Source organism: Neopelma chrysocephalum, unplaced genomic scaffold, assembly GCF_003984885.1.
Source record: "Neopelma chrysocephalum unplaced genomic scaffold, ASM398488v2 Primary Assembly neopelma1_253, whole genome shotgun sequence".
Taxonomy (NCBI): domain Eukaryota; kingdom Metazoa; phylum Chordata; class Aves; order Passeriformes; family Pipridae; genus Neopelma; species Neopelma chrysocephalum.
The window spans coordinates 1,950,362-1,962,441 of NW_020897915.1; the positions used below are offsets into that span (position 1 = coordinate 1,950,362).

Genomic DNA, 12,080 nt, shown 5'->3' on the forward strand with positions numbered 1-12,080 from the left:
TGCCCTGTGTCAGTGTGAAGCCATTCCCCATTGTCCTGTCACTCCATGCCCTCATCCAAATTACTGGGGAAGGCCTGTACTGACTGCCAGGGATGGGAGAAAAAGGAAAGAGAGGGAAGAAGGGATGGACAACAAACTTAGAAATTTTAGGTACCTCTCAGTTTCTGAGGAAGGAGCAATGTCCCTCCCTGAAGGAGCCTGTTCTTCCCTGAGCTGCCTCATCCTCTGGGAACAGAAAGCTGTGCCTGGGAAGGGGCTGAAACCCCAAGAGGCTTCATTTTCCCTCGCAGACAGGCACCAAAACTCCTGTCAGGGAGACGCCCCCCTCCAAACCCAATGGAAACAGGATCCAGGCACAGCCAGGATGGGAACCCACCTCCCCAGAGGTCGACACGCACACAGAGAATCATCTCCAAAGGCTTGAAACAAATCCAAAAGTTTATTTCCAACGAGTACACAGACCACGTGGGATGGGGGATGCGCTACATCACGACGCCGACCTCCCCGCCCTGGCTTCCTCTCCCAACCACCCCTTCCCCAAAAACCTGGCAGTGGCAGGTTTGGCACCCAAGGAATGGATTTCCCCCGCCACCAGCAACCTTGGCAGACAGAAAAAAAAAAGTCCTTTTCCAGTACTCCAGATATTTTTCTTTTAAAAGCCTGGGGGTCGAATGTCATTTGACACCACGCTGGAAATACAGCATCGGGATGGAGGGATGGCTGGTATTTTCGTTGAGGAGGGAAAATGATCTTGGCAGGCGATCTCTACTTGGCTAACAAAGGCATATCTGTGTAAATATAAATACTGGGGTGAAATACCTGGCAGCACACCAATGTCAACACCTCTACCAACATAAAATAAAGCCCAGCAACATAAAACACCTTCAATGAGTAGTTTGGGGTTAATTCAAAATTCCCTCCCCCCCCCGCTCCCCATATTCTTCATGCAGGTTTATTTCATCGTTCAGTTATTAAGAATTCAAGTTGTAAAATACGCAAGTCATTAAAAAAATTATTACAAACCACTTTATGACAGTGTTTGAGAAGGGTCGGGGGTGGGAGCCCCGGGTCAGGCCGGCTGCGCTTCACTCTCTGCGACGGTAAATCAGCGTTAAAAAGAAAAGACAAAAACCCAGGATGGGGTATTTACATGTCTTGGTAACACCAAGAGCGAAACCAGCTGCAGAGCAAACGGCTTCATCCATCCTTCATCCTAAAGCTACACAAGCTGTAGTAAAAAGATCAAAACTGGAGGGTTAGGGGGGGCCAAAAGCCACCGTGGGAGGGCTGGGACCATCTACGCTACTCGTGGCGTATAAACATTCCCAGATGCCAAAGGTTTTGAGTCCAGTGTCAAGAACAGCTGGTCTTCTCCGTAGAAGACTAGAAAAAGAGTATGAAAAGGTAGAAAAACCAAAAAGCACTTGTTACGGGCTAGAAAGAGTCACCAAAAGGTACCTAAAGACTATTGCCCTCTGGAATCCACAGGGATTAAGCTGATACCTGGTTCAGAACTAGTTTAGTAAGGTCACCACAGACCCCCCCAAGTCCCCATGAGACACCCACCTAGTTATTCCCAAAGTTATGATTCCCAAAGTTTCCCAGGAGTGCAGAAGAGCAGGGGAAGCCAGGAGGTGTTTAGCAGTGGAAAGGACAGACAAGCCACATCCTCGAAAGCATGAACCTGAGGCAGAGCCCAAAAAGGTGCCGTGTTTCCCCTGGAGCTGGGAATAATTCCCCAGCCTGACAGGGAGCTCAGGTTGTGTGTAAACAGGGTATCAGGCACCTCCATGAAGGGGTGGCCCCACAGCTCCCCAAGCTGCTCCCCTGCCCCTTCCCAACGTGGTGAGGCGGGAATGGGATTCGGTGGATGTGGGAAGGGGCAGAAGCATCCCACCAAAAAGCAGCATCCCACCATGGGACAGCATCCCATGGTGGGGCAGCATCCCACCATGGGGCAGAATCCCACGGTGGGGCAGCATCCCACCATGGGGCAGAATCCCACGGTGGGGCAGCATCCCACCATGGGGCAGCATTCCACCATGAAGCATCATTCCACCGTGCAGCAACACCCCAGGGTGGATCAGCATCCCACCACAGAGCAGCATCCCACCACGCAGCAGCATCCCATGGTGGAGCAGCATCCCACCATGGAGCAACATCCCACCACGGAGCAACATCCCACCGCGGAGCAGCATTCCAGACCAGCCCCAAGGGAAGGAGGTACTACCGGGAAGCCAAAGAGCAGGACCAAGCGAGGAGGGCAGAGGCACAGAGGTGTAGGAGAAAGGAAAGACCCGGAAAGGAGTGGTTGACTTTGACTTTCGGATTTTTAGCTACCCCACAACGCCCGGGGCAGGGGCCACCCCGAGCCCCTTCTCCCGGGTTCTGGCACCTGCCCTATCGCAGGAGGTATTTCAGGCACGTCTAAGGCATCACAGGAGTTCTCTCTTGCTTTCAGAATCGCCTCAGTCTCCTCCCTACAGCTCCTTCCACCAGCCAAATGATAGAAAAGAAAAGTCTGGAGCGGATGAACGGACACAAACTCTCATGCACTACCACCGAACGTCGTCACAGGGGTATGAAGCACCAACCACGACACATGAATCACTTTTACTTGCAGAACCAAAGCTAACCATATACAAAATGGTAAAAAAAGTGGGGTTTGCCAGGAACACGGAGCTGCCAGCACGTGGGGGACAGGCAGGAGCTGCCAGTGTCCCCTCCAAACCCACCGTGGGGCCACTCAACCCCCCTGCTGTGCTACCACCAGAAATTAAAAAGCACAAGACCAAACACTGAGTAACATCATAAGTCACCTAACCTGTTGCTATATATCTGACAACTTAAATAAAAAATATTAGTTTGGAAAGGAACCAACAATATCATTCCAAGAAGGTTATACACATCCTTAGCAGTTACTTTGCTCAGCACAGCTCTGGTGCTTTGAATATGGAACAATCAAACGATTTTGTGAGCAGAAAAGTGACACATATTTATTCTTTACATATTTTTTTTTCTCTCTTTCTAGGCAACTCTACAGACTTCAGATCTTTTGCCTCACAATGCAGATCATCTTATTCCCCCAAAGGTGGCCAGGTTCTTTAAAACATGCACATCTCTGTAGCTTCCAGGCCGTGTATTTTACTTATTTTTTGTTTAAATTCTGCGGACTAGCAGGTCGTCCCCATTCCTAAAAACTCTACATCAGTGTTCAGGGTGGCCTGAGTGCCCGTCAGGCTCCTCGAGGGTTTACAGGATCACACAGAAGAACTTCTTCTCTCTAAAGGGGTTTTCTGAGGCCGGGACGGGGGTCAATAGAGGGTCCTCCTTGGCGTGGGCTTCACAGTACGCCATCAGGTCTGCTGCTGCTTTGGACACCTGCAATGGAAGGAGCCCTGCGTTAGGGACAGGCTGTGCTGGGAAAATCCCACCTGGAAAAAGATGCTGCCAGCAGGGCTGGGCAGGAAACATCAGACCCTCGACAAGAACCTGACCAATGATCTGACGGCACATCCTTGGTGGGGCTGGTTCTTCACCTCTGTGCTCAGGGCTGGTCCTTCACCTCTGGGCTCTAAGCTCATCTGTCAGCACATGATCCCAAAAGCATCCTTCACATCCTTTATCCATTCACATCCTTCCCATCCTTCACCCATTCCCACCCTTCACCCAACCTGACCATAGCAAGGTCCGACTCCAGCATCCCTGCATCCCTGCTGGCTCTCTCCCAAAACCCTCAGCAGGGACATCCACGGCCGCTACAGCAACATTTGCTGCACTCAGTCACCAACCTCATTATTTATTCCGGACATGGCAGCAGCTCCCAAGCCACTGGAGCTCAACCACATCCCAAAAGGTGAGGTGTTGCTTGCATCCAGACGTGCCTGCAGCCAGCGGCCGCCACTGCAGCACCTCTCTCCCTAGATTTAACCTCTTCCCAAGGAGGTGAGATGCCTTGGCAACAGTCAGTCCTTCCCACCCACCCAGCAGGGCTCCAGGTGATGCTTCCAGCTGCCTTCCATCCCTAGGAGTGCTGGATGGGGCTTGGAGCAACCTGGTCTAGTGGAAGGTGTCCCTGCCCATGGCAGGGGGTTGGAACGAGATGGGCTTTAAGGTCCCTTCCAACCCAAACCAGCCTGTGATTCTGTAATTCCATGGGCAAGCACCTCCCTGCCTCACTGCCTTCAGACACAGCCATCGGGATCACTTGGAAGAGCATCCGCCATAAACACCACCCAGCACCACCTCCCAGCTCCCACCATGTGCTCTGGGCAGCTGCTCAGCAGCAGCCACCGCCTCAGAGCATCCCCCAGCCAGCTCCTGAGCCTCCCTACCTTTATCCTGTCGATGTTGGCTTCCATCTTCAGCTGCTCCACCAGCTTCCGTGCTTGCGCTATGCTGGCAGTGTTGTTGCTAGCCATGGGCAGGCCAGGCACGCTCCCCGGGGGGGCTGTGGGCATGAACACACGTGGATCAGCCTTTGGGCCCTGAAATTCCCCAAACTATGTGCCGGGGTTGCATATGGGGAGCGTTAGAGCCATCGGAATGAGGGTGTGAGGAAGGGGGATGCAGACCCAGGGCGGGGAGCTGCAGCGACCCGCTGCCAGTGGCCCTCTTCTGTGCCCTCCCCATGGTCCCCAGAGCCAAGCTTTGGGGCCACTGGGACCATCTGGAGCCCAGCCGAGCTGTCCTTTGGCTTTTGCTGTTCCATGAAAGCCTGTGTGACAGCTACAAGGAAGTCAGAGGACAGGCTCCCCCCCGGCAGCCCGAAGTGCCTCGCCGGGCTCATTCCCTGCGCATCATCCAGCCCGTGCCGGTGCCCAGCGTGAGTCCGCTGTCCCTTGGCCTCCCTCGCTTTGTTCCTGCTGCCAATTTGAACGCTGAGATGCTAAACAGGATGCTGGAGTTTCCTGTTTCTCGAGATTTCCACCCCAGGCAGGCGGGGGGACGCTCATTAAGTCCCTGCCGGCTCTGTCACGGATGTTTTTCCGTCACCTTCTAACAGCGGTGAGCTCCGGCCAGAGTTCCAGCGTCCCGCTCCTCCGGCAGCCCACGCTTTTACAAGCAGCAAGCATTTTCCAGCAGAGGCACAGCTGTGCTCCTGCCTGACTGGGGCTCGCTGCCAGCTCCAAAATGCTGGGGGTTTTTGGGATGTCCCGCAACAGCAGGGCTCAGCGAGACCCCTGAGTGGGTGGGACAAGGATGGCACAGCCCTAAAATAAGGGAATCGTGATGTTTTAAGGAAAAGCTGAGGGCATGTCCAGCTCAAGGGTGTTTGGACAAGGCTTATCATGGGACCTGGAGCAAAAAATCAACCTGGCGCTGGTGCCTGTGCTCAGAGAGTGAGTCGTGCCGGGGTTTGAGGATGAGACCCCTCCCCAGCCCCCTGTGCCCGGTGGGGACCCCAAGGAGGTTATTTTTTACCAGAAGCCGGTCTCTCCGCTGATCTGTGCCTCTAGGGGAAGATCTGCTCCTCTTGGCCGCTCACCACCTTCAAGCAAAGAGAATACGGAATCAAAAGGAGCCGGGTTAGGTGGCAGTGATGCCACCCAACTCCATATTTACAGCGCCAGGAGCCCCGGCGGTCTCGCAGACGCCGAGCTCGGTGCCTGGCACAGAGGCTGTGGCTTTCCTTCCGTGTGCCCCCCCCCGCCCCGTGCCGTGCGAGCACGGCCCCCAGCGGCATCATTTGTTTGCATTCGGCGAGGTTTTTCGGCACAGGAAGAGGTTTCAAGTCAGTGGGCGAGCATCCGAGGGCTGCTGGCAGCCGAGGCTCGTGGCTGCTCCCCAGCTCGCGGGATGGAGGATGCTCGGGGAGAGGGGGGATGGATTTAACCGTCTGGTGCACAGAGCACGCGGCAGGACGGAAGGAGCATCCCCCGGGGAATGCTGCCAAAATCCCCCCCGGCTCCCGACAGCCCGAGCCCCCGGCTGGATCTGCTCTCTCCGGGCAAAGCTCTGCGCCTTCGCTCGGGGTTCAGCTCGAGCCCGTGCACTGTTTCCGCGCTGGTTTATCTCATCTCTCCCGCCTTTTTTTTGTGTGTGTGTGTGGTTTTTTTTTTTGGCTGGAGAGGAGTTTGAGCAGCAGGGTACAACGTTACAACTCTCCTGCTTTTCCTTCCAGTTCTCCCTCTGCAAGAGTGGATGGCGGTGTGCTGTGGTTCTGGCACTGGGCTGGTGGGGCGAGGACACCACCGACCAAGATGCTGTTGGATGCCACAGGGACTTTTCTAACGCAGCAAATGTTAATCTGGTGGAATTATCATCCCTGGAAGTGTTCAAAAGACGTGTGGACGTGGCACCTGGGGACAGGGGTTAGTGGTGGGCTTGGCAGTGCTGGGGGAATTGTTGGACTCCGTGATCTTAGAAGGGTTTTTCAACCTAAACAATTCTATGTTGTGTCCTTTCATGCAGAGGACCTGTTGCTGCTCCAGTGGCAGGGAGTCACTTCAACAACTTCAACCACTCCATGTTTAAGGTCAGGGAAGAGGCGTGGGAGCAGGGAGGACTGCTGGGAGCATCTGTGCAGCTGCTACAGCCCTGATCTTAAAAAAATTATATATATACAACCCTGCTGCCACCCTCCTGCGAGGAAACCCTCCCTTCTCTTACTACATCCATCCCTGAGGGCACTTAAGTGTGGAAAATACCCCCAAAAACAAGGCTAGGGAAGACCAAGACGGAGGAAGGGACACCTGTGTGAGGTGGGATGTCCCAGGGCTGCTGAGATGACGTTGGGAACTCAGGGGCAGCTCAACCACCTTGTAGGACCCTCCCAGGGGCCACCACAAACCCCAGCCACGCTCAGCCCCTCTGCAGATGCTTCAACTAGAAACTAAAACCATTTTGGGGCCAGCGATGGTTTCAGAGCATTTCCACTCTGTGTGTTTCCTTCGAATAACAAAAACATGGCAGGTGACACTTCAGAGTGAGCTCGTGAATATCCTGCACCAAAAAACAACCCCACAACAGCCTAGCAGTTCTCAAGTGGCAGCAAAGCTGCTCAAACAGGGCAGCCACAAAAGCAGGTTTTTTGATCCCAAAGTGAGGATACCCCACTGTACCCCCGGGAGGGTGTGGAGCCACTGGGAGTAAACCCAAACCTCCCTGTCTTTTTGTTTGGATTGGATTTATCATAGAATCACAGGATGGTTTGGGTGGGAAGAGAGACTAAAGACCATCTCATTCCATGCCCCTGCCATGGGCAGGGGCACCTTCCACTAGCCCAGGTTGCTCCAAGCCCCTTCCAGCCTGGCCTGGAACACTTCCAGGGATCCAGGGGCAGCCACAGCTTCTCTGGGCAACCTGTGCCAGGGCCTCCCCACCCTCACAGCCAACAATTCCTTCCCAATATCCCACCTAACCCTACCCTCTGGCAGTGGGAAACCATTCCCCCTTGTCCTGTCCCTCCAAGCCCTTGTCCAAAATCCCTCTCCAGCTCTTTTGCATCCCTTTAAATGAATTCAACCCCTTCCACGTGCACTTAAATAACCCATGACCCCTCTGCACGACAGACAAGTATCAAAACAACCTGCCAAGATCCCGAGTTGTAATTACGGTGGCACAGCCCAAAAGAGACAATATCCATGTACTGGACACGTTAAACATCATTAGCAAGAAAATAATGAGTAAGGACTCATTAACCTGTGGGCTCCAAGGCACGAATCCCATTATCCAGGCACATGTGCCATTAAGTGAGGGAAAAAGCACACTGTTTGTACTCCCTTGTGAGCACCATAAAACTCTTTTCATTGCAGGCAAGGTTTAGCACAGCAGCAGAGGGTGTGAGATCAGCCAGTGACAATGGGGACATCAGGAAATATTGGGAAGCGGGGTGATTTTTAGCTTTCTGGTTGGCATTTTTCCTCCAGCTTGAGGATTTACCTACTTTCCAAGGTGTAGCTGGGTTGGCTGCAATCAGTGGTAAGAAGGCACTGGGGGTTTGAAGGAGAGGAGGATGCTCCAGCAGCTTGGCTTGGATTAAATCTCTGCCCTGTGAGGGTGGGGAGGCCCTGGCACAGGTTGCCCAGAGAAGCTGTGGCTGCTTCTGGATCCCTGGAAGTGTCCAAGGCCAGGCTGGTCGGGGCTTGGAGCAACCTGAGATAGTGGAAGGTGTCCATGGCCGTGGCAGGGGAGTGTAATGAGATGGTCTTTAAGGTCCCTTCCAACCCAAACCATTCTGTGATTCCATGATTCCACGAAAAGCACTTGCAACAAATGCCTGGACTTGGAAGTTTTGCTGCTAATTTTTACTAGTTGGTACCTAAGCTGTAAAAAAAACAAAAATCTAATTTTTTGTTGCCTGTTGAATGAAGAGCCATTGACATATTTGAATAACATCTTCTTCTTTTACCTGCAGCACCTGGGCAAAACAGGCACCAAAAACTGGGATTTAGTTGGGAAAACAGCAAGGGAAACCCCTGATCCCAGGGCACTGATGCAGCATTTACAGCTGTGTCAGCTCTTGGTCTGCTCCACCCAGCTTTGCCGAAATCTTCAGCTTTTACCTGTGATGTGGAGCAACAAATGTGGATGTGGAGCAGTGAGTTGCTGCTTGATGGGATGAGGCTGGGATTTAATGTGCTCTGAGTTCAAAGCCAACATTGCTTCGGACCAAGGAAGAACTAGTTCTGCTCAATCCCAGCAAGTTAATCCCATCTACCTCGATTTCTGGATGCATTTCCACAGAAACTGCCACGTAAACCCCAAAAAAGCCGCTGCGAAAGGAGCATTTCTTGACGCCGAGCCCTCCTGCCGAGCTGCCATCCCACTCCTCCCTCCCAAACTGGGCTCCTGTGGGGCTCTGGCATCCCGGAGCTGCCAACCCTGCTTGAAACAGTAATTAGGCTTCGTTTGCCAGCTCCTCGTCAGCACAAGCTGCCGCCTGCTCTGCACAGAGCTGCGCTGAAAGGCTGCGGAGCGAGGGCTTGGGAAGAGAGGATCCTGGAATCCGGGTGCCTTGTACCAGCTCCGTCGCCAGCTCCAGCTCCAAACCCAGGGAATCTGAGCCCAACCTCCCCCCTAGAAGTTTCCCCCCCCGCCGTTCACTTGGGGTTTATCCAACTTGCACGTGGGTGGAGATCAGAATTCTCACAAATGTTTAAAAAAATGGCACTTCCCCCCCTCTGGAAGTGCTGAAGGCCAGGTTGGAATAGGCTTGGAGCAACCTGGGATAGTGGAAGGTGTCCCTGCCCATGGCAGAGGGTTGGAATGAGATGAGCTTTAAGGTCCCTTCCAGCTCAAACCATTCCATGATTCTATGATTTTAAGAGTGGTTAATTAGTGCAATTACCCTAAATAGGACACCAGCATCCTTGGAAAGCATTTCCTTACGTTCCTGAAGGTGCAAAAGGGCATCAAGTGAGATTTCATGGATGTCACAAGACACCTCCTGTGTCTCTCGGGGTCTGAAGTGTTTACCCACCCATCTGTGATCCTCTGCAGTTTTAAACCTGTGGAAAACACCCTCTCCTGTCTCTCAGCTGGAATTGGAATAGGCAGGAACAGGCACTGGAATAGGCTGCCCAGGGCAGTGGTGGATTCACCATCCCTGGAGGGATTTAAAAGCCGTGTGGATGTGGCACTTGGGGACATGGGTCAGTGGTGGCCTTGGCAGCGCTGGGGGAACGGTTGGACTCATCGATCTTTTTCTAACCTAAACAATTCTGTGATTCAATTCTCCAGACTTTTTTCATCTCCCAGGGAGTGTTTTCTCAGCTCTCTCCCACCACACCTCCCAGCTGAACCGAAAGGAAAAGCAGGAATGAAACAGAAAGTGATGCCAGAGCGAAACCTCGCTGTTCCCTCGCCACAGAGACCAAAAGCAGCATCACCCACCACCCAGAATGGTTCCTTTTTGGGGTGAAAGCAGGAGCTTCCCTGCTCCTTGATTTCAAGAAAAAGCCATATTTTCCATCCCTGATCCACCAGTGTTTTTCACCCAGTTAGTAGCAAAGTGAGTGAATCCCATTGGGGCAGCCAGGATTTGCGGAGAGAAGGGATCAGGCTTGTTCCTACCAGGCAGGGCATCACCCAGGACTTTTTTGGTCCAGAGGAGGGTTTTTTTGTTCTGGAAATGGTTTTTTTTTTTGGTCCAGAAAAGGTGCCAAGCTGGGTATTGTAACGGAGGGATTTATCCAAGCTCTCATTCGTGCTCGGATTTCTCCTGCTGCCTGTGCTTCCCAACAGCTGAGCCCATCCCAGCTCACTGCATCCCCCCTGAGGCAAGCAGGCTCTCCCCAAAACTGCCTTTTCCTCCCCAAAAACTGCTTTTTCCTCCCCAAAACCAGCAATGACACAGCATCCAGAAGGAATAACCGAGCATATGGAGGTGCCATCTCCTCCCCGGAGCCGGCACTGCCGGTCACCGGCCGGCTGGAGCGTGGGAATCCCTCGTGAGGGGCTGCCTGGCTCTGCCAGGCATCTTGTTGCTTTTTCCTAAAAGCCACAAGCTAAAAATAGGCGGCTCAGCTGAAAAAAATAATTGCTAAATATACCCAGAAAAGCATAAAAATAGCACAGGCTAAAAAGAAAATAGCAGAGCCACGTTTCCAGGGGGTGGGAGATGGGGTAGTCGCGTGGATCCCCACAGCAGTTGCGGACCTAGGTGGGAAAGGAGCCTTAACACGCCCAAATTCCATGTGTTTCGTTATTTCCTTGAGGGAAGAAAATGTTATGAGCTCGATTTGTGCCCGTGGGCTCCCATCACGCTGCTCTGTTGGGGCAAAGAACCTTAATCCTGAGTGGTCGTTACAGCCACAGCTCCCAGCCCCCATCCCCAGGGATTTGATTCCCTTTTCCAACAGCCATTTTTTATCCCTGATGTTCAATACGGTGTATAAATCACTACGGAGCAGCTTGCAGGTCAGAGCCGTGCTGGCAAATAAATAAATAAATTAAAAGACAACTGAGTGGAAAATGGGACTGTTTCCATGGAAACAGCTCCATTATCACACCAACATCTGATCCTTCCTGCCAAACAGGGATGAGGTGGGACGGGTGCCCATTTTGGCCCAAATCATTCAATATCAGACTGGTTTGGGTTGGAAGGGACCTCAAAGCCCATCTCATTCCACCCCCCTGCCATGGGCAGGGACACCTTCCACTAGACCAGGTTGCTCCAAGCCCCGTCCAACCTGGGCTTGAACACTTCCAGGGATGGGAATTATCAAGGCAATGCAAAGCACACAGAGCAAGAGGGAGCTGCAGGAAAGATTTTTCTCTTCCCTAGTTCTGCTGGGGCATTAAATGGAGAGCTCAGGGCTGGAGCTGGCTTTGCAGAGAGCCTGGCTTGGGATGTCCCCTCCACCCACCTCGTGTGCTGGAGCCGACCACGCCTGCAGCCCAGATGGAGTCAGGAGGCTCCAGCCTCACATTCCTGGTCTGGCAGGGCTGGCCCTTCTGCCTGGAGAAGTCACTGCTCTGTGGGCATTACATGAAAGTGAGAATCTCAGTGTTTTGTTTTCTCACAGGCTCCGTAACAGCTCAAACCGAAGCAAACAGGAACCACCCTCCACTTCCTTTTTTTTGTTTTTTAGGGTTTTTTAAAGGTTTTTCTAAAGGTTATTCAGGTGAAGGATCAGCTGCCAGTTGGCACAGCCTGAGATATCTGCTCTGGTCCCTCCAGCCACCATTCATCCAAGATATTGGCTCTCTCCATCTGGGTACCACGGGGAGGGAGCACCGACCTCCTCCAGGGCTGGCACAAGGGTCTAGAACCACGAGAATGCCACCAGGCTGCCCCAGGAACTCCAGGGAAAACCATTTCTGGGGGAAAACCCTGGGAAAGTGCTTGTGCACAAGGGACAACCCCAGTGGTGTGCACAGATCTGGGAGGATGGGTGTCCTGAGCTTGGCCAGATACTGGGGAATAAGGATCCCCAAATCCCGAGGAATAGGATGCCCAAGTAACATAAAATAAGGATTTCCAAATACTGGATAATAAGGATGCCCAGGTACTGAGGAATAAGAATGTCCAAATGCCATGTAATAAGGATGTCCAAATACCCAGGAATAAGGATGCCCAAAAACTGAGGAATAAGGATATCCAAATACTGGGAAATAAGAATGCCCAAATACCA

General features: G+C 52.7%; 1 protein-coding gene across 2 annotated transcripts in view; it reads right to left on the reverse strand.

Annotated features, from left to right (window-relative positions):
* Positions 1-420: 420 nt before the first annotated feature.
* GNG2 (G protein subunit gamma 2) overlaps positions 421-12,080 on the reverse strand; it is a 24,411-nt gene continuing 12,751 nt past the window's right edge. The window contains exons 1-4 of one of the 2 annotated variants that reach the window (XM_027704107.1): positions 11,313-11,464; positions 5,425-5,491; positions 4,335-4,450; positions 421-3,381 (exon numbers count right to left, since the gene is read on the reverse strand). In XM_027704107.1, coding sequence (XP_027559908.1) covers positions 3,253-3,381; positions 4,335-4,421 — 216 coding nt within the window. In that variant the 5' untranslated portion in view covers positions 4,422-4,450; positions 5,425-5,491; positions 11,313-11,464 and the 3' untranslated portion in view covers positions 421-3,252. Of the gene's footprint in view, positions 3,382-4,334; positions 4,451-5,424; positions 5,492-11,312; positions 11,465-12,080 lie in introns of those variants that run through there. The other variant, XM_027704106.1, reaches the window with a different exon arrangement.